Source organism: Sander vitreus, chromosome 22 (assembly GCF_031162955.1).
Source record: "Sander vitreus isolate 19-12246 chromosome 22, sanVit1, whole genome shotgun sequence".
Lineage (NCBI taxonomy): Eukaryota > Metazoa > Chordata > Actinopteri > Perciformes > Percidae > Sander > Sander vitreus.
In genome coordinates this window covers 13117556-13139411 of record NC_135876.1, presented here as the reverse complement: position 1 = coordinate 13139411, position 21856 = coordinate 13117556, and the positions used below count along the sequence as shown (strand labels likewise).

The window sequence follows — 21856 nt, the reverse complement described above, 5'->3', positions numbered from 1 at the left end:
TTGCTGCGGTCCAACCAAACATTTTGATTGTTAAATCGGACATTGTTATCATCGTAAACTGCAGCGTGCATAAGCAAGGGGGCGATTAGCAACTGACATTCGCTATGCAGTATTTTACAGGCTGTGTCAAGTCTATATTTCAGATTGCTGCAGCACGTATGTCTATATTTGCATCTAACTGCATGGGTGTTTATGCAGTAACAGTTCTGAACACACACAAGTTGGATCTGAGTTGGTATGCACGTGTGAAGCATCTTCTACTCCCTGTGGTCTGCTGCTGGCTAAGCCCCTGTTAATTTCACTAACCACCTTGGCCATCTTTTCTACAGTCATCATTAATCATAGCTCTTCTTCCCTTTCCTCTTCTCTACTCTCTACCCTTCCCTCACATCCTCTTTTATTTTCCTCTATACTATCTTTTCTCCTCTCTGCTGTTTCCTATAGTGCTTCAACATTTGTGATTTATTTGGACTATGGTTAACCTTTTCTCAGATCTCTGCAAGGTAAATCCAGACAGGTAGCTAGACTATCTGTCCAATCTGAGTTTTCTGTTGCATGACTAAAACAACTTTAAACGTACCCGTTCCACCAAAACAAGTTCCTTCCCGAGGCTATTTTGCAGCAGCACCGCGGCTTTTCCTGGCGCCTAGTTCCGCCCAAGACGATTGTGATTGGTTTAAAGAAATGGCAATAAACCAGAGCATGTTTTTCTCCCATCCCGGAATGCTGTGTGGACTAGCCAGACCCTCCTCCACAGCGCTGCGGTGGAGGAAGGCCTGGCAAAGCAAGACTAGTGATGAGATAACACCAACAGGCCTAATGGCAAGAATGCAGTAAAGTTGACAAATAACCTACTACAAACAAATTATACAGATAATGTGCTGCTACACTGTTGTAGAACACTGTTGTCCAGAAAGTGCGATAAACCATCTACACCAAGAATATAAAAAAAAAATTTAAATTACATTTTTATTTATTTTGTATTTTAAGTCTTACAAAAGGCTGCAGGCTAAAATGTTGACCAGTACAACACACAGTCAATATAAGCCTCTTTTATTATAAATAATGACAATATAGTTTGTACATAACATAATGGCTTTGTTTTATGTATAATCAAAGCCATTCATACCGAACGAACAAATGTGCTACAGTACAGAAAATGTAAAAATAATCAGTTAATTCAGATGAGAAACCACCGGAAAATAATTCTTACCAGCATCTTATGAAGTGTACATGGTATGGGATCAAGGCAATATGGCAAGAGCCGCATTGGAGATGAATTATTTATCTGCCATATTGCAACATTTGGGCAGGCCTATGATTCCCTCATGAATCCATATGCTACCACTACCATGTTGTTGTTGTTTTTTTGTTTTGTTTTTTAAATCAATGCATTGAAAGAAATCCAGTTTTTAGCTCATTTTAGTCATTTACTGTGAAATTCAGTAAATTACATACATATATATGTAGGCGAATATATATATATATATATATAAAACTGTATATATGTGTGTGTTTTATAGATTTCTTTCTTTCACTGAATATAATCAAGGCAGCATCACCTTTGCCTCAAAATGTATTTGGCAAAACATATGTATAGATGTAATTTAATAGGAGACAAGGTTAGTGTATGACAACAGGCAGTTATGCACTTTTTTTAACGATAAATTACAGTAAAATACCTAACAAGAATGCCAGAGAAACTGACTGCTGATTTCAGATTTCTCTCATTTTATGTCACAAATTTGTTTATGATTCATAATGCATGAAAACTTTAGGACCTAAGCTGAGGAACTACATTTCTGCCCATATTGGATATTTTTTAAGAAAGCTGCTTTTATTAATTCAGGTAACAAAAAAAAAGATGAACGTAACATCTAGAACAGTGACAGCTAAATGGCTAAATTTTAACTCAGTGCCTTCTGCTCTATGGGTTCAGATACTCTATGAAATCAAAGTAAACTTCAAATAATATATATAAAACTTTCCTCTTTCACTTAGACAAAATCATTTTCTTACGTTATAGACGTTAACTGCTGCCCTGTGCCCCAGAAAACTGAATTTGTCACACACCCATGACTTGACTTCACATATCAATGAGTAGGTTAGGACTCTTTCACATCGCACAGCTTCTAAAGCAGCAGTGGCTATAAGGAAGATGAGAAAGCTCTTCTTGGAAATTCAAGTCATTTTATATAACAAACATAAAAGAAAATACAGATTGCTTTGTTTGTTTATAGTGCTGAAAGAAATGAACCCCTACGGACTTTTATTCCTCACAGCCAGAATCTATATGATTTGATTTATTGGGATCTCCATTAGCTGGGGCCGTAGCCACAGCTATTCTTCCTGGAGTCCACCCACAAAATATATATATATATATATATATATATATATATATATATATATATATATATATATATATATATATATATACATACAGGTGCTGGTCATATAATTGGAATATCATGAAAAAGTTGATTTATTTCAGTAATTCCATTCAAAAAGTGAAATTTGTATATTATATTCATTCATTCCACACAGACTGATATATTTCAAGTGTTTCTTTTTTTTAATTTTGATGATTACAACTGACAACTAATGAAAACCTCAAATTCAGTATCTCAGAAAATTAGAATATTGTGACAAGGTTCAATATTAAAGACACCTGGTGCCACACTCTAATCAGCTAATTAACTCAAAACATTTAAACCATTTAAAACCTTTAAATGGTCTCTCAGTCTAGTTCTGTAGGCTACACAATCATGGGGAAGACTGCTGACTTGACAGCTGTCCAAAAGACGACCACTGACACCTTGCACAAGGAGGACAAGACACAAAAGGTCATTGCTAAAGAGGCTGGCTGTTCACAGAGCTCTGAGTCCAAGCACATTAATAGAGAGGCGAAGGGAAGGAAAAGATGTGGTAGAAAAAAAGTGTACAAGCAATAGGGATAACCGCACCCTGGAGAGGCTTGTGAAACAAAACCCATTAAAAAAATGTGGGGGAGATTCACAAAGAGTGGACTGCAGCTGGAGTCAGTGCTTCAAGAACCACCACGCACAGACGTATGCAAGACATGGGTTTCAGCTGTCGTATTCCTTGTGTCAAGCCACTCTTGAACAAGACACAGCGTCAGAAGCATCTCGCCTGGGCTAAAGACAAAAAGGACTGGACTGCTGCTGAGTGGTCCAAAGTTATGTTCTCTGATGAAAGTAAATTTTGCATTTCCTTTGGAAATCAAGGTCCCAGAGTCTGGAGGAAGAGAGGAGAGGCACAGAATCCACGTTGCTTGAAGTCCAGTGTAAAGTTTCCACAGTCATGATGGTTTGGGGTGCCATGTCATCTGCTGGTGTTGGTCCACTGTGTTTTCTGAGGTCCAGGGTCAATGAAGCCGTCTACCAGAACGTTTTAGAGCACTTCATGCTTCCTGCTGCTGACCAACTTTATGGAGATGCAGATTTCATTTTCCAACAGGACTTGGCACCTGCACACAGTGCCAAAGCTACCAGTACCTGGTTTAAGGACCATGGTATCCCTGTTCTTAATTGGCCAGCAAACTCGCCTGACCTTAACCCTGTAGAAAATCTATGGGGTATTGTGAAGAGGATGATGCGATGCTCCAGACCTAACAATGCAGAAGAGCTGAAGGCCACTATCAGAGCAACCTGGGCTCTCATAACACCTGAGCAGTGCCACAGACTGATAGACTCCATGCCACGCCGCATTGCTGCAGTAATTCAGGCAAAAGGAGCCCCAACTAAGTATTGAGTGCTGTACATGCTCATACTTTTCATCTTCATACTTTTCGGAGATACTGAATTTGGGATTTTCATTAGTTGTCAGTTAAATCATCACAATTAAAAGAAATGAACATTTGAAAAATATCACTCTGTGTCTGATGAATGAATATAATATACAAATTTCAGTTTTTGAATGGAATTACTGAAATAAATCTACTTTTTCATGATATTCTAATTATATGACCAGCACCTGTAATCCTGATTTAAAGTGAATGTAATCCTCACCTCACTGTGACATTTTCAATCATTGACTGCAGTTCAACTGAATGAAATGTACCATGAGCAAATACTGAGGTACCTGACAATGTGGAAACGCAGCGGGGATATTTAAGGGTGAGAGGATCTTAGCAGCCAAGCCGTGTCTTTAAACATTGGGGGCAATAGAAAAGGTCATCTCTCACCTACACTACACAGAGCTCACCTTGCATTTCAGCAGAAACGATCTCTCTCCATGCCAGTGTGTGCAGCGGGGTTAATTTAACACAGGATGAATAACATTTTTACACCTCCACAGAGGGGAGGGAGGAAGTGTGATTTAAAAAAAAAAAAAAAAAAGCATATTCATCATTTTCATTAACACAATGACCTCAGCATAAAGTTGGCAAATTTACCACTAACTATTTTTCATAATGGTTTTAAATAATGGATCTTTGATTTCACACAGAAGTTAACAAAAAGGTTTCTTAGTTCTAGCCAATGAATGTGGATTGTGTCAGCTGAAATGACTATCTCTAGCAGATTGTATCAGCTGTGATACCGGTTGAAAACTCTGTATCCAAAATAAATAATAATTAGGGCTGTCAAACGATTAATTTTTTTAATCGCGATTAATCACATATTTTATCACATGATTAAAATTCTGCATTTCAGAACTGTTTTTACGTACATATTAACAATGGAAAGCCATTCTTACTAGTGTATCTTGATTGTGAATCAAATGAATGCAAAGAAAGTTACTTTATGAACTTGACTTTAAGATTTGTATTTGTTTAGTATTTATTTACTGTAAACAAAAGAAAAATGTGTGACTCTGTCATTATTGCACAATTCCTCCAAGTACCTAACTAAAAATCTCTATCCTTACCAGAGTCAATATAGTGTGCAGTATCTCCTAAATAATTTTGATTACTCACTGACGTCCAGTGATCACCTGTTAATGAGACAGCGTTTGCAGCACCTTGCAGCAGTTCCAGTTGGGCTGCTTTTTCCGTGTCATACAGGCTGTGTGTGCGTGAAACTACTGTCCCCCTCGACGGCAGTGTATAAGACGGGTCAGAACATGCCAACCGTAGTACGTCTTTAAGACCCGAGTCCTCTACGATGCTGACAGGTCTGCAGTTAGTTGCCACCCATTTCACAAGAGCTGTAGTAATGTTTTGGGATTTGGTTTAATCCATTTGTCGGGGCTGAACGTGCCTAAAATCTCTTGCCTAAAATACACAGTCCCCCCTTTGATGTGGTGGGCACTTGGGACATTCTGATTGGCCTCTTCCTGTATTTAAGAGCTCTGCTCTGCATCTTGTGCTCCATCCTGCCAGCCTCAGCACTGGTAACTTAAAGACATAGAAATTTGAACAAAGGCAAACTCATCTAAAGACACACTAGTGTGACTGTACAGAAGTTAACTAAATGTGCACACTTTGAGTATGATGTCATTTATCTGTTGGCTGATGTATGTGCATGAGGTCAAAAAGTCAACAAACTCAATGAGGAGAAGATGAACTATTAAGTGTAAACTATAGCAAACTAAGGTGTATAAGTGGGGTTACCCACATTTAAATCAGCTGTGTGGCAGCAGGGGCGGCCATCACAGTTACTGTAAACTCTGATATACTTGCATCTTTGCTCCCACTGGCTGAATGATCCAGTCCTGAACAATTATTGTTCAAATGTTAGTTGTAACCCCACAACATGCAGAGGGCATGACATGCCCTTTGCCTTTTGGAGATAACATTTATAGTAAGCTAGTCAGCTGGGCATGCTAACATTTGAAGCTTATGTTAGAGCAGATAAACCATTTAATCCATTCCTGATACTGTTTTTTTGGTCATTAAATGTGAAGTATCGCTCTTATTAGAGCCACATGCACATTGTTTCGGCATGCAGAGGAATCCAAAGCTGGACAAGCCTGCTGTGACTATGGTTGCTAAGCTATGATTGGATAATTGCTGTTCTGACTGGGGTATCACTAGGGTTTCTAATAAATGCAAATTAAATTAATTGCATGCAACATACTCTGCTGTTTTGAAATGCATCCGATTTGACTGTGGTTTGTTGGAGGCTGTCAACAAACACAGGGCTGAATCAGTGGCGGCTGTGATTCTGGCTTCACTCTCTCAACCTCAATCCCCAAAAAAAAATCAGTTTTTGTGATTGTATGACATTGGTGAATCTAACTCCCCCATCAGGGGTGTTATGGCCCACAGAGTGTCACTCCCACAGTGTCTATGGCACCCCTACCAAGTGGCTAATGAGGTCAAATGACGAATTACACAGTCAGTTTAACCCAGGGGCTTGGGGCTTTAGAAACAGAACATATTGCAGAGGGTATGCTAGCCCAAATCCAGGTCACCTGTGAAGCTGCGAGTCACTGTCTTCTTCATGCCTGATCATATGGACAGGACGGCGGAGTGTAAGACATGTAGAGGAAGCACGAGGACAATAGATCTGTTGAAAAGTGCTAAGAAAATTCCCCTCTCATATAACTACTCATAATACTATAACTACAGCAGAAATCTGCCGACCAGGCATAGCAATTCAGCAGACATTTAGGTTCATAGACAGTGCAGCTGCCCCTCTTGGGCTGAGATTAATTGCTGGATGGATAAAGTCACAGTGATTGACAGATGAGTTGCAGCATTGAGGAGACATGAGAGAGATGAATGTGGAGCAGTTCAAAGTAAAATTAGCATTGAGCAATTTGAAGAACTCAAACAAAACTATGCTAGAATCAAACATTTGAAGTTTATCTCGCAAAATGTGATTTTAGTCGTCAGCATTAGGAACACTGGGCGATTTATTAATGTCCCAGATGTGCAGGGTTTTGTTCTGACTGTGCATTCAAACCAGATATCCATGCAGTATTAACTACTCTATGGACTGATGCCTCTGATTGAACTGTAGGCACATGTAGGCTACTGAGTATTGTGTGTTGTAGTGGCCTTGCATTTTAAATTCTTCACCCAAAGGACATGGAGCACATATTGCTTCCATCTGTAAATGTGATAGAAGGCACAGGTAACAAAGCACATTTGACCTTCTGGATGTTCTATACCATATATGGACTGTTTAAACACATAGTGAAGTCGATGTAAATTGCAATTAGTTTTCCTGACCCTTCATCACAGGGTTGCAGTCATTATACAGTAATAACTGTACAACCTCTTCATACCAGATCATTAACATTTCAGCTCTAATCAGTGTTGGTTAGCCACAATTGTTCAAATGTATGCTATAATTTGGCATAATTTATTGATTATTTGCATATGTCACCTTCATACGTCGATAGTATAGATCTAAAACAATTTGTCGATCAATCAAATAGTCGATCGACAGGAAAACTATTTGTTCCAAAAATGTGCTGTTCCAAAATATCAAATAGGTTTTCTACTGTTGATTGGACAAAACAAGCAATGTGTTGTGTGTATTTTAATTTTATCTTCTGTCATTTTTAGACCAAACAATTAATTGATTAATCAAAAAAATAGTTGGCAGATGAATCGATAAAGAAATAACTGGCAACTTGCAAATACTTAGTATCAGTATTTTTGTGTCAAATGTAGTTTTCTTTAACTATTTGTCATTTTGCACAATAAAAGATGGCCTAGTGCATTTTTGTGAGAGAGCACAGGACTTACAGTATAATGGCATGCTGCATTGCAAACTAACAAAGGCACCTCAACAAAAATGAAGCCACAGGTAGTTTATGGGCTATCATCTGATGGAATTATTTTCCCACTGGCCCCAGGTGCTGGGCCAGGATAAAGGCAGTCTATCACCAGAGACCCAGACAGCTAATGTAGCATAAACAGCAGCTCAAAATTTTCCCGTGGTCAGAGCAACTGTTTCTTGTAACTGGGTCCTGATTAATGAACTACAAGGCACCTTGAATGACAAATAAATGGTGTTTTTTTTTAAGGCCAACAAACTGCTCAATGCATTACTAATAAGGTTAATTTGAGTCCCACCGGGCAGGAGGCATTAGCCTAAGTGTTTATCTGCTTTAGCGCTGTCCCCTGTTACACTGACAAAAAGAAACGGTGCTGGCAGTGTCATTAGAATGACACAAAGTAGAAGGTGAATCCCCATTTTTGCACATCAGGTCTGAGCCAAATGAACAAATTGCAATCACAAGGTACTTGCTGCTTTCTATATGCTACAAGATAATGTACTTGTTGTGACGGCTTGTTTGCATGTTTTAAGTGAAGCTTATGAAGTTTGATGTTTGGGAAAACAAGCCGGAGAAACTGAATTGTTTGATTTCAAGCTGGACAATGAGCAATCATGAGATTGAATTGAAGATAAAACGGCAAACAGAGCAGTACCTGTGTAATGTATTGATACGTTTACCTGTCTGTGTAGTCGTGTATGTGCTGCATGTTAAACATGTGGTTCCCGGCCTGCATGGATGTCCCATTTCCCCGAACTGATTACAATTACAAATTTAGGTTAGGCCGACACAGCACAATAGTTATCTTCTGCCAAATGACAGACTTCCTTAATTAAAAATGGCAGACTTTGAGGCTGCTGTTGAATGAATTATTTCTCTAAGATGCTCCCACTGCCTCGGCGCCATTCAGTCAAACAGTTTATACATGCTGGAGAGCTAAACCAGAGGCTGCTGTTAAATTCTCCAGGGCCACTGTTGCATACAGTGGGCCAGATAAGCCTCATTTGAATAATTCCCTTATAGCTCTGCTGTTTTATCTCAGAGTTTACCCATCAGAAACGTGTGGTGTTGTGCTTATAAAGTTGTCAGACACCACAGCACCACTGTTAATCAATAACTAGCTTTGGGCACTGCATTGTATTTTGGCGCGGATATTATTGATGTCCCCTCAGACTGTAGGCTTGCAGAGAAATTAACATTTTAAATTTTTTTCAGCCATGTTGTGTTTGTGAAATTTTGGAGAAAGCAAAGCTAGCAACGCTACACTGTGGGCTTCAAGCTCCATGGGAGTTGATTGTACAGTGACAAGAAAGTGACTGGCTAAGCTTCAGTTCTTGTGTTAGGGAGGTCTAAATCCCAAGTCCATTAAATTGTTCTGTATAACAGATTAGCAAGAGCCTATTAGTTGAAAAGAGTTTCCCACTCACGTATTCTCAAAGTCAGCATGGCTCCTGAAAAGTCTGCATTACCTGCTGTAAAAACCAAACACTTTTAGAATAGTGAGTAACAGGCCCATCTCTGGGACAGGATGTAATTAAGAGCAGGACGTTAGAGATGATGGTGCGTCTTTATCTACGAAATCTCATAAGGGGTTTAGAATAAAACGCACGAGGAAGAGAGACAGAAAAGAGCCTTGTACTCAAGTCTATCAGGGGCATAATAACACTACAAAAGGAGGAGGATGGTTCATTAACAGTGTATTTTAAGCTGATCCAAATTGTCCAGCGGATGCTAACCAGTGACATTAACACACGCACTCACACGCACGCACGCACACACACACACACACACACACACACACACACACACACACACACACACACACACACACACACACACACACACACACAGAGAGGGGGCTGGGTCCAAGATTGCCTCTGCAGTAGGAGAATCTGAAGATGGATATTGTCTGCTGGGTGCCAAAACTATTTTGGGAGCCTGAGCCCCTTGACTTGTCCCTGGGCACCCTCTGATCAGCTTTGTCATCAGGTGTGGGAGCGGCTACACAATGCATACATCTTGACACTCACACCTCAGGAACGTTATGGGTCTTTGTCACTTTTCTGCAGGGGGGAATCTGAAGATGTTATCCATGATAACCTTGAAGTGGGCTGTATTTTAGACTATATCCCAAATACAATAAAGACAATGTAATGATGGTAAAAGCAAGAGTTTTAACAAAGCCTGACTGTGGATGAGCAAAAGCAGGATGAAAGACGTGCTATGCTTCTAGTTGTTTAAACATAACAATGCTGTATTTCTCCGGTCTATTTCATTCTGCAGCTTCATGTTTGATCATGCTGATGGATAGAACTCACCCTCTGACATATTTGTGCTTCTTTATTCCATTTCCATTTCATATCTCAATGTCTTTTTCTGCTTACCTTTCCATTTTCCATTGCGCGACAGATCTCCACGAGCTGAAATGAATTCTGCGGCGCGTGCGTATAATGTAACACATACTCATGTACGCACACATACGCGCTTCCTTCTCTACTCTTTCTGGTGCGTGTGAGTGTGTGCGGATGAAGTCGTGTCCTGGAGAAGTTTTGAATGCGTGCTTCAGAAGTACGCGAGGATAGTGGCGCATTAGACGGCTCAGCTGTAGTGTTGAATGAACGGACGAGGAGGGAGATCATACATTAACTCCCGCTCGCTGCGGCGGGGACTCTCCAGTTGATAGAAGACAGGAATGGGATGCAGAACAACAGCTTTTGGAGCAAACGCGTCAAATGAAACCCAAACGAAAATCCATTTAATTGTGTGGGCTACCCGACCCGGTGTTTTCCAGGGGATTTTACGCACCGCAAAAGAGTGAAGAAAACGCTGCAGAGATGAGTGGTGCGTGGTTTCACATGCTCCTGAAGGATCCGCTCTCCTGATAAAGGGACCAAAGAGGACAAAACAAGGCTGTCCATGATATTTTCCCAAAGATCGCAAAGGTGGAGCGATTAGAGGAGGGCTGATGACGGGACTATTAATCCTTTCAGTGCATCAAAAGCACCAAAGGGAATTAGAAACGCTTGGATGGAAATTGGGCGAGTGTTTAGAACTGTTTCTGGTTTTATATGAAACTGGTGATTAGTTCATCTGCAAGGAATTTTTGTTTCCCACTGAAGATTTTATTAAGGAGTAAATTCGCTTGTTTGTTTTTTTTCCACCGAAAGGTTGTATGGTATGAGCCGGAGTGCATTTTCAGAAACTCTCATCTCAATCTTTTTTTTCTCTTCAAGTATTCCTAAATCTAAATGGAATTAGTTGAGTCTGAAGACGTTTGTGAAAGGAACAGACATGGTACATGGGCACATCTTCCATCACGGTAAGCCATCCGTGTTCATCAGCTGAAGCACAGTTGCTCAAAGCTCTTATTGCTTGCTTGTACCCATAACGAAGGAGAAGTAGAGTAATCCTTTAATCGGCGTTAACGGACGCTAAATATCAGAGCAACAGCTTAAACTGAAAATAGGAGCAGAATGGCGATGGAACGAATATCATGAGGTGATACAGAAATACTGCATCCTGCAACCTGTAACTTGAAGGTCACTGCAAGTTCTTTTAGGGTTTCCTTTTCTTTTTTAAATGAACTTCACTTTGTGGGAGTAAAAAAACTGTTTTTTTAAGAAAACTGATTTGTGACAACTCATCATATAGCCTAGCCTAGATGTTTTGGTAGTCAATCGCTTTTCATCCAGTTTTTTAGTTTGATAATTATTAGTAATTTTTAGGTCATTTTCTTTATTTTTACCATTTGTAGTCAATTTGGTCATTTTAAGTCAGTGTTTTAGTTTTTTTTTAATAATTTTTAGTCATTTCATGGTCCTTTTTGGTTTTACTTTCTTTAGTAATTTTTTTTAATCGTTTGTATGTATTATTTGGAAATTTTTAGTCATGTTTTAGTTATTTTTGATCAATTTTCTTTTGTAAATACTTAGTAATTCTTTGGTCATTTTAGAGTCATTTTGTGGTTATATTTCGTCAATTATTCCTATTTTTACCATTCGCTAATTTTGGGTCATTTTTAGTTATTTTTATCATTTGTATTTATTTTCTGCTTATTTTATTAGTACTCTTTTGGTCGTAGTTTACTTTTTTTTGTAATATTTAGGTACTTATTTTTTGGAAGGAGTTTGGTGAATCACTCAGATTATGTGTTTGCACAGAGTTACAGTACAGGCTTATTGGTTATGTTCTCAGCTATTTGGAGTCTATTAGCGTTATAAATGCTTCCATGTTTTGACATTACACAATATATAAATCATAATTGATAAAATGCGAAGAATTGCCTGTTGCTGTAACTAGTTGGGTATTGTGTGTTGTTTAGGGATTCTTTAATGTTACTATCAGGCATAGGCCTGCATTAGCATAAATTAGCATCATTAGCATAACACTGTACATGAAACCTAGAACCTGAAATGTGCTCCTTGCTGACTCAACCCTCCATCAGCTGAAATCAAGCTGTGCACAAAACAGAGGAAATCCCAGAAGAAAAAAAAACGTGCATGTCACAGTTTTCTGTCAAAAATGCATTGTCTTTATTTTCTTACAGTTGTTGCAAGTCTTCTCATACTTGGGTTGTCTGGGGCAACAAGGAAGGATACAGCAGGTAAACTCCATCACTACAGCTGCACATCTTTACTCCTAAATATCCTGTCTTCAAAGCTTTAACCTCTCACTTTTTCTTTTTCCTGTTTCTACTTTAAGTGAAAAACAACTCTGGAGTGAAGCCTGCAGGTCAATGTGGATTGTGGGTAAAAGAACCAGAAGGAGGGCTCTTCACTTCTCCCAATTACCCAAACAAATACCCCCCAGACACAGAGTGTGTTTACATCCTTGAAGGTAAATATTCTCTTCTCAAAAAGTGACGTGATTCAGCTATATGTTCTAAAGCTAAAGCATTTCTGGGGTTATCCTGTGGGGGAAATCACAGTATATTTTTAGACCGTGATGAGATGTATTGGTGTGTTGGACAGGCTGGTATTTTTAACATTAGGAGATGGTATTTTATTGATCAGCACAGATAATTAGGATATTAAAATCCCCAAAGTGAATGTAGAGGCTAATAACTATCACAGTACTGGTGTTTTAGAGATAAATTGACTAACAGCCAGGATTGGAAGTATTGAGCAGTGCTGATAATGAAACAGGTTGAACGTTCATCAATGGAAGCATGACTAATATTTCACACCCTGCTGTGTGCTAGTTGGTCATTATTTTCATTGTGCCTTCCAGCTCCTCCACGGCAGTGTATTGATCTACACTTTGAGGAGAATTATTCAATCGAGTCCTCTTGGGAATGTAAATTTGACAACATCGAGGTTCGGGATGGACCGTTTGGCTTCTCCCCGATACTCGGACGGTACTGCGGTCAGCACAGCCCGCCTGATATCAGGAGTAGCGGCCGATATCTGTGGATAAAATTTGTTACAGATGGTGAATTGGAAGCGGTGGGATTTTCAGCAAGATACAACTTTACTGCAGGTACATTTTTGTAGTTGTTTTTTCCTTACTGCTCTTGTCAATTCACTCCTTTCTTTGTGAGTATGTCCATGCTTTATAGGTTTAACAGCAAGGCTGCGAATGAATAACAAACATCACCCAGGGAACTTGCCCTTGTTGGAGCCTCTTGCAGTTTTATTGATTGTCTGTCTGCACACACTCTGTATTTCCATTGGCAATATACTGTCATTGGCTGGGACACTCTCGTGACTGGGCTGTGATTTCTTCTCTCTCTTATATCTGGAGTGATGTGGAGCAGTGTCAGATTTTAATTCAGCTCAGCTGCACCTCTCCTCAGTTTACAGGGCTGGAAGAAGCCGAGGGAGCGTAGCAAACTAATCGGTATTGTCGAACACAATCGTGGCAATTACGGTTGTGTGTTAAGCCTTGGCTTTCTTAATTTGCCTTATCTTTGGTTGAGATCCCATTACTGAAGCAGTGTAAGGATTGATGACAAGGAATCAGGGCATAACCAAGATTTAATATTCTTCCACCTATACCCGACTGGGTTTAATAACACTGTCAACTTTTTTAGTGGGTTTGAGCCTTGAAAGGCACAGTGCCAGGAACCACAAGCAGTTTGTCAATTTGTTTCCACATCCACTGCATCTTCAGGGGGTATTTTACCATCGGAGATTTGAATGTGTCATTGTTTATATGATAAACACTTATGCAGTACATCAACCTTTCATCCGAAAAACATGCTGCTAGCTGTTGTGTAAAAAGTGAAGAGGGACTATAGATTTCTCTCTTTCTCTAGTCTTTAACGACTACTCAAAGCGCTTTTACACAGTACAGGAACCATTCACACACTGTGGCTGCCATACAAGGTGCCACTTGCTCATCAGATCACACACCAATAGCGCAGCATCGGGAGCAATTCGGGGTTCAGTGTCTTGCCCAAGGACACTTGGGGACACGACATTGGACTGCAGGGCCAGGGATCGAATCACCAACCTTCCGATTGGCAGACAACCGCTCTACCACCTGAGTCACAGCTGCCCCTATGTGTGTTGTTATCAAGAAATCAGAACGCTGAAGCTCTTCATGGGAAATCGCAGTGAAAAAGTGCAGTCAACAGAAATGAAAACTATGGAGGAATAAAGTGAAGGACCATGGATTGTTAAGCAGAAATACTGCTACGTTTCTGACATTTGCAAGTAGCAGTTAAATTGCTCGTGTAAAACTACACCAAGATAAAGCTGCTGTATAGCTCAAAGTATTCAGCGTAACAGCTACAGGCTGTCAGATACAAGAGAGAGAGAAGGCAGTGTCATGCATGGATATATGCTGTGTTATAGAGATTGCATTCTGCTGAATCTCTTATCTTGCAGCTGTGTTATACACATCAGCTCTATTAATTTTGATTTTATTTATTTTATTTGACTATAAAGACATGTATTAACTCCGCCAAGGAGGTTATATATTTCGGCTTGGTTTGTTTGCTGGTTTGTCGGTTTGTCTGTCAGCAGGAAAACTACTGGCCCAGTTTTCATGAAACTTGGTGGAATGGTGTAGCATGGGCCAAGACCAATTACATTTTAACGCAGATCCGAAGTACACAAAGTTGTATTACTTTTATTAACATTGCGAGATAGGGCATTTGTGCTGCATTCATGTGGTGTTGGTATAATTGGGTTCCCGACTGCATTAACGCTGTGAATTGGGCATGCCTGAGCTCTCAGAGTGCCCTTCTAGTTGCATATGTGTATGTGACTTTGTGCTCTTCAGCAGCAAGGCTAGTTGAGTAGCTTTACTATAATAATACCAATGATATCATTGAATGGATAGCATTTTAGCTCATGTTACCTTTAAAAGAATGGTTCGACATTTTGGAGTGAGAGTGAGTGTTAGATGAGAAGATTGATACCACTTTCATGTTTGTACAGTAAAAACGAAGCTACTGACAGCAGTCGGTTAGCTTAGCTTAGCACAAAAGCTGAAAAACGACAGAAAGCAAATTTTCACTTTGCGTCATTGGACCTGTTGTGCAGTCCGTGTTGATTCCGCCGAAAAGCCCATGTACCAGGTGCACAGACATTTGTGTTTGTGTTTGTGTGTGTGTGTGTGCGTGCGTGCGTGAGATCCGGCTAAGCTAACTGGTGTACTGTAGCTTTAAATTCACCATACAAACATCAGTATTGATCTTTTCATCTTACTCTTGGCAAGTAAGCATATTTTCCAAAATGTTTAACTACTTCTTTAATAAATGATAGCCTTTAATAATACTGTATTTTTATGTACATCTACATGACATGTTTGTCCGGGTTTCCTGATGTAGTATGGGACAGTCTGGAAAACTGTCTTCCCTAATAAATGTCAATAAAAATGTAAGTATATTAATTGCGAGAAACGTCACTACAAAAAATATGATACACAGAAAGGATAATTATTTATTTCCACCCTTGATAGTCAGAGATAAAGAACCCAGAGCACATTTTCTATGATGTGCAATTGAAGTATTGTTTCCTCTGCTTCTCTTGGGAGTTTCATTGAAAATTTGCTGAGAGGAAAGAAAAAAAAAACCTGCCTCTCAACATGATGTGGCATATGATTTACATAATTAAAGAAGATACAAGTCTGGAACTCGCTTGACTTGATACTCTGAAATCTGTGTGTAGTGTCTCACATCTGCAGCTGCTTTGCTAACCCTGCAAATTCACACAGCCTTCCACTGATGAATGGGAGAAAAAAAGAGGCAACAAAGGTGACATGAATCAGCTCCACTTACTCTCTTCCCTCAGTCATTTAAGGCGCAGAGAGATAAAAACTCTTATGCCTCTCCTTCACATTCTGCCAGTGTCCTCTCAGAGCCTTGTGCTGCTGATGACTAATGCGGTTAGTACAGCAGCCAGTGGATAAAGAAGCAGGGACTGGAAGCTCACAATATCCTGAGTCATATTAAATGTTGACGTACTTCAGTGAAGCACTTAAAGTCTGCAGATGTTATATGTGTTCAATGTATATGTGGCATCAGAGGAAGAGATGCTGGTGTAACTAGAGATTCACTCAGAGCAGTCACCAAATGAACTTGGCTGTCCCAGTGATGTGATGCGCAATTTATTTATTTGTCAAACAAATTATACCCAGATGCCTCATTCTTTGTCTTTTCTTGCATCACAGAACTTTTACTTTAGTCTATTTTTACCTCTGGAAAATGCACTGCAGCTTGTTTTTTCAAGGGTTTGAAGCTTTTTCTTTTGAAAACTATACATACAACTATCTCCTGAATTAATTCAGCTACAAAGACACACGTTCAATGATTAGACCGGCTAGCACCTGTGTAAGGATCAGTACACGAAAGCTTACCAGGCGGTGGAGTCCATGTGGCAGGCTGCATGTGTGCCTCACTTTAGTTACCTGACTGACCTGATGCATCGTAGTCACAGCTCATGCAGCCCAGATGCCGTCCTAATACTCACACGAGTGTACACTTAAAAGAACAGGTCAACAATTTGCTAAATGAGCTTATTCACTTTTTTTGCTGGGAGTTAGATCAGACAATTGATACCACTTCACGTCTGTACGTTAAATATAAAGCTAGCGCATATTAACACCAATTATAAATGGGGCCTTAGACAAAGCTAGATTTGCTGTTTTTTGTTCCAGTCTTAGCTTTATACTAAGCTAAGCTAACTGGTTGTTCATGTTTACTGTATAGACATGGAAGTGGTATCAATCTTTCTTATCTTGGCACGAAAATGAAACAAATATCAAAGTGTTCCTTTAGTGCATATTCATGCACCATTAGTGAGTCTCAAAAATGCCAAGATGCATTACACATAACCTTAACATATTCTCCTAATGCCACTTTAAAGCATCATGCAGAGCATACTGTAAGTGTATAGCAGCAGTCATCACGGTCTACTGCTCCACAACCAAGTCCACACATTGGCATAGGAAAGGGCTGGAAGCCTCAGGCCAAGGCTGTGTTTACATTTGCAAAATAAATCCTGGGATGAGTTCTATTTTTACTGTTTCATTCTGTCTGTCTTTGTCATTATTTGTATGGAGGAACAATATGGTGGAACAATAATTTAGTTTTGAAACAGTGGCAACTTTAAAGTGAAAGTGAGATATTGGGCCACTGTCTTTGTCATTATTCTGCGCAAATATATTCACAGTGGAACAATAATTTAGTTTTGAAATAGTGTACGTGCTAATATCAGTCATGTGGTGATACAAATACAACCAAAGCATAATGAGTCATACCAGAACAGTAACAAGCTTCATAGCACGTGAAGTTGCTTGCTGTAAAATTCACATCATCTCTGGAGTTCAGCGACACAGCCAAGGTGTTACATTGTGACAGGCAGCCTTCTAGTACCACTGACACAATGTAAAATTGTGAAAGTTGAATTCAGCTTGTGCAGCAGGGGAAATTATTGAATGGATGAAGCATGTGTAAATGTCTGTGTGTGCAAGGCTGTTGGGGGATTTGAGCAGCTTTCTGCTTTTCAGTTCGTCCTACGACGCCGTGACCTTAGAACCCTGTGCACTGGTAGATTAAGTGGTGTTTCAGCACCTTAAGCCAGAGCAAATAAAAGCTGCAAGTTCTCCCCCTCTTGCTCCCTGCTCTCTGGTCCCTGGCTGTGTGCAGAGTCAAGACCTGGTGGTGAGGCAGATGCTGCTCTATGGAGACTACTGGGTAGTATTTGTGCATGTACATGTTCCTTTTATTGAAAATATTATGTGGATATGTAAAAGAAAATGTATATACAGCATACTAATGGGGCCCATTTGGTTTTCAGCTGCTTCTTAGATGTGATGTTTTTGTTTGTCTGTGAATACATTTAAAGATGTACTATGAAGACTGTTCTGTGTTGCTTGAAGAAAAATTAAATCCTAAATTGGATTTGTGTAGTTTTGAGTATATAACATAGTTTTGTTTTTAAATGCATTTTGTTATCATATTAGTGGTTGGCAGGTGTGGACTGTGAAACATGCTTGATAAAATTCCTTGGACGTTTACTCAAACATTTGAAAATTTAAATCTCTCATAAAAAGAAATAATCAAATGGAAACTGGTCAGCATGCCATTCAGCCTTATTTGTTACCCGAGGCACCTTCGGTAGCACTGCTACTGTATGTTTTCTTCTATTTAGCATTCAGGCCATGCCTAATGTATCTATAATCAAGATGACACTGATTGATCTAAGTGCCTTATCGCCCCAGCCAAGCTCTAACTGGACTGAGAATCATTTTGGAATGAAATGAGTCAAATGACATTTAAGATTATGGCTGGAATAGGATATATGGGCCTATCATAAAAGAGGCAGGGCCATGAGATTGAACCTAGATGGGCTCAAACTGGAAAATTGAAAATTGAACCGCAGAGATCGACTCTTCGCTCTTGGAAGTAACTGACTTCGGCAGCACCATTGCCCCACAGAAAGTTCAGCAACTTCCCAGTTTCACATCTGGCTCCAAAGTCATTTGCCAGTGGCGATACCCGACATTTAAATGTTTGAGTTGCTTTTTTGTTCAGTTGCATCCACTGACTGATCTCACAGAATGACGTTTCCAAAGACACTGACATTCCCCAGATTGGCAGGAGGCATGTCATAATTCATGATAGTTATCATTTACTGTATTTTAAGACAGCGTTGAACATACTCTCTAACCCACATAGTATAAGACAGAAGTAGATTTAGGAAAGTAGGTCAAAATGTAGACTGCAGTGTGTAAAACAGATGAAGTTGATGATGAGAGTTAGATTTCGGGCTCTTATTTTGAAGATGCACATGTTTTATAAAGACTCAATATTTGGAAAAATGAGTAATGGAAGAAGACAAACAAATACACAGTACAATTTGTCTGATTGAGGACTGAATTGCTGGGCTGTAATTGGTCTTTACTTCTAAATTTTCAGAAAGGAAGAACACGGAAATGTCAAATTTCTTCTAAACTATTTACCCAAATCCAAAATAATTTGTAGGTGAGAAACAGGCCATGCAGTTGCAGAGTCATGACACGAACAGCAGTCCAAAGAGATGTCTCACAGTGAAAACTGAGCTTGTGGTTTGTGGTTTGGCTTTTTCTATTGTAAAACCTCTCAACCTAAATCCAATAAAGACACTGTCAACACTTGGTCCCACACTGCTATAGCACCTAAGGCACTGGGAGTAACATTTCATTTTCCATGGCCCAACACTGGTAGGGATTCAGATTCACAAAGGAGCACAGATAGATGAAAGTTAGTTGAAATTCATGAGAGAAATCTCCTGTGGTGCATTTTCTGCTGTTCTCCCAAGATCTCAGTGAAGAGTTTGCCTGAATAAGCTGCTTGCATATAGTCCCTCCTCATAAGTCACAAAACAAAAAAGCATCCCAATGTTTTGCTCTAATGCTCATCAGTGCTTCCTACAGTGCAAGTCACATTCTCTGGGACTTTGCTTCCTGATTGTTCAGCACTGCCTACTATTTCATTGATTGTTATGGGTCTGTCTTTTCTCTACTGGGAAAATGTGTAGGTGTACATCACTCACAGGTATGCTCCCTTAATGTGTAATGCAATTTCTCCAAAGTGATGCTATTAGCTGAAGGGTCTTTGGCAAAGAGAAAATAAGCAGGTATCTTTGTTTATTCTTCATTTGACTCTTTTCATTGTGTTAAAAAAAAGCTGACATTAGTCTAGATGGAGAAACAGACCTGTGTTTGGAGAATAGTTTTTTTGGGGGGGTTTTCCAGTGGAGTCCCTCATCTAGCTTTGTGTTTTTTAGAAATAATGGCGGTTGCTACATTTGAGCTCCGCTGAAGACTCCCTTCCCTCTTCACTGCCTCTGTTTTAGCAAAACGAGACCGATGGAGTGAGTTAGCATTGCAGGCACACCTCTTGCAGCTGTGGAAGAGGGCGGTTTCACCCTCGCTCTACTCACTCATCTCTCTTATGTCTTTTTTTCAGCCAACACTACCTCTTTTCTTCTCTCCTTGCCTCTCTCCCTGACATGCCTGGCTCATGCTCTCTGTGTTATGCACCAGATCTATCTAAAGCAAGATGTCCCATTCACTCACCTTGGCATACATGTTTTACATGCTTTCTGTGGTGTTCCAGGACATTAAACTATGAAACCACCAATGTCCACATAAAAGGATAATTCCAGTTTATTACAACCTGGTTTTTATTTTCATAATTTCTATCAGCAATAATAACATTATACTTAAATGTTCTGTTACAAAGACCCATCATAGAAAAAGATCTGACTTCCTTTTTCAACTTTGACAAACTGTAGGCTGCTTACCACAGTATTCCTGTGCCATTCCAGCTCTGCTTACTTTCTGTTTTACCTTTGAATTAAAGTGCAGTAATGTAGCTAAAATGTTGTCTTGTTTACAACCTGTCTAATCATCTCAACTCATGTTACTTGCCTTGTCTGAAAGACCTCGTCTGTTTTTAGTGACAGTCACCATGTACCCAAATCTCAGCTATTACTGTTATGTTATCATAACCAACAGGAGTTGTAAGAAACTGAAATTATACTTCACCTGCATTTAAAATAGCACAATTTAATATTTCAATGGAATTGTTTTGGAACTTTGACACAGTTGATTTTGTTGACCAATAATGAACCCTCTTTACAATGCTGACATTTAAGGGGTCCAGAAAGTCCAAAACAGAGGCTGTCCTAGCTTATGTGTTACATCATCCATTTTTAATATTCAATAAGTGTTGTTTGTAAACTGTTAAGAGACAGTTGTCAATGATACAATGAGATTTGTAAACTGTAAATTTATTTAGCAACAAAGCTAACTACCCTGTTAACTGACAACTTATTTTAATGACTGACAACACAGGTTAACAAGCTAGCTAGCTCAGATAGCTGTTGAGACTGACTAGCAGCAGCATGTTCCCAGCTGGCTAGTGTGTTATTCATTCACTGGCTAGCTACAGTGGTTTACCGACTAGACCTGCATGTTGTCAGTACATCACCAAGTTTCTAAAACTACACACTTCACAAAGATGTATGGATGAATTTCGCTGTACTTTCGGTGTGTCTGCACCTTTATTCTCTTTCCGCCCTACTTGACTTCTCTCCAATCCTTCCTCTGACGTCACATCTTGCTCTATCCTGCATAGCAGAAAAGTCCCGGCACAAAATGTTCACCAGCATCAGACAACGAGCATTCACTCAGGGGACATAAACAGAGTTTATCGGCCCGTGGAACTTAACTCACTATCCAACAGGATATACATCCTTTGGCTGTTTCAGCCGCTCCTAGCCAATTACCCTGCAGATCAATCAGCGGCTCAGGCTGTCTCCTCCTTCCGTCCTCTGTGGCAGTTTGTTAGCCAGGCCTGCTGTTCAGTTACAGATGCTGTGGGGGTCAGGGCACCTCTCTGTTGTGGCTGGAAGACTGCAGTAATGTAAACCATGCTGGATGTGGGGGTTTATTTGTAGCCTGGTTTGGGGATTGGAGTGAAGGGGTTGTGTGTGTGTGTGTGTGTGTGTGTGTGTGTGTGTGTGTGTGTGTGTGTGTGTGTGTGTGTGTGTGTGTGTATTGTACACACACACACACACACACACACACACACACACACCATATGTATCAATACCCATATGTACATACAATATGCTGAAACATGTGTATTTGTGTGTGTGTTTGTCTACATCATGCATCTCTCCAATCTGCAACAGAATCTTGGCTGCCTTCCTATTCAAACCCCTGT

General features: G+C 39.8%; 1 protein-coding gene across 5 annotated transcripts in view; it reads left to right on the top strand.

Moving 5' to 3' along the window:
• Positions 1-10208: 10208 nt before the first annotated feature.
• neto1l (neuropilin (NRP) and tolloid (TLL)-like 1, like) overlaps positions 10209-21856 on the top strand; it is a 68422-nt gene continuing 56774 nt past the window's right edge. For 4 of the 5 annotated variants that reach the window (XR_013503848.1, XM_078281023.1, XM_078281020.1 and 1 more), the window contains exons 1-4: positions 10209-11011; positions 12239-12295; positions 12394-12528; positions 12922-13170. Coding sequence is in view for 4 of the 5 variants with exons in the window: in XM_078281023.1 (XP_078137149.1) it covers positions 10984-11011; positions 12239-12295; positions 12394-12528; positions 12922-13170 (469 nt within the window). In the remaining variant the exon portion in view is untranslated. Of the gene's footprint in view, positions 11012-12238; positions 12296-12393; positions 12529-12921; positions 13171-21856 lie in introns of those variants that run through there. The other variant, XM_078281021.1, reaches the window with a different exon arrangement.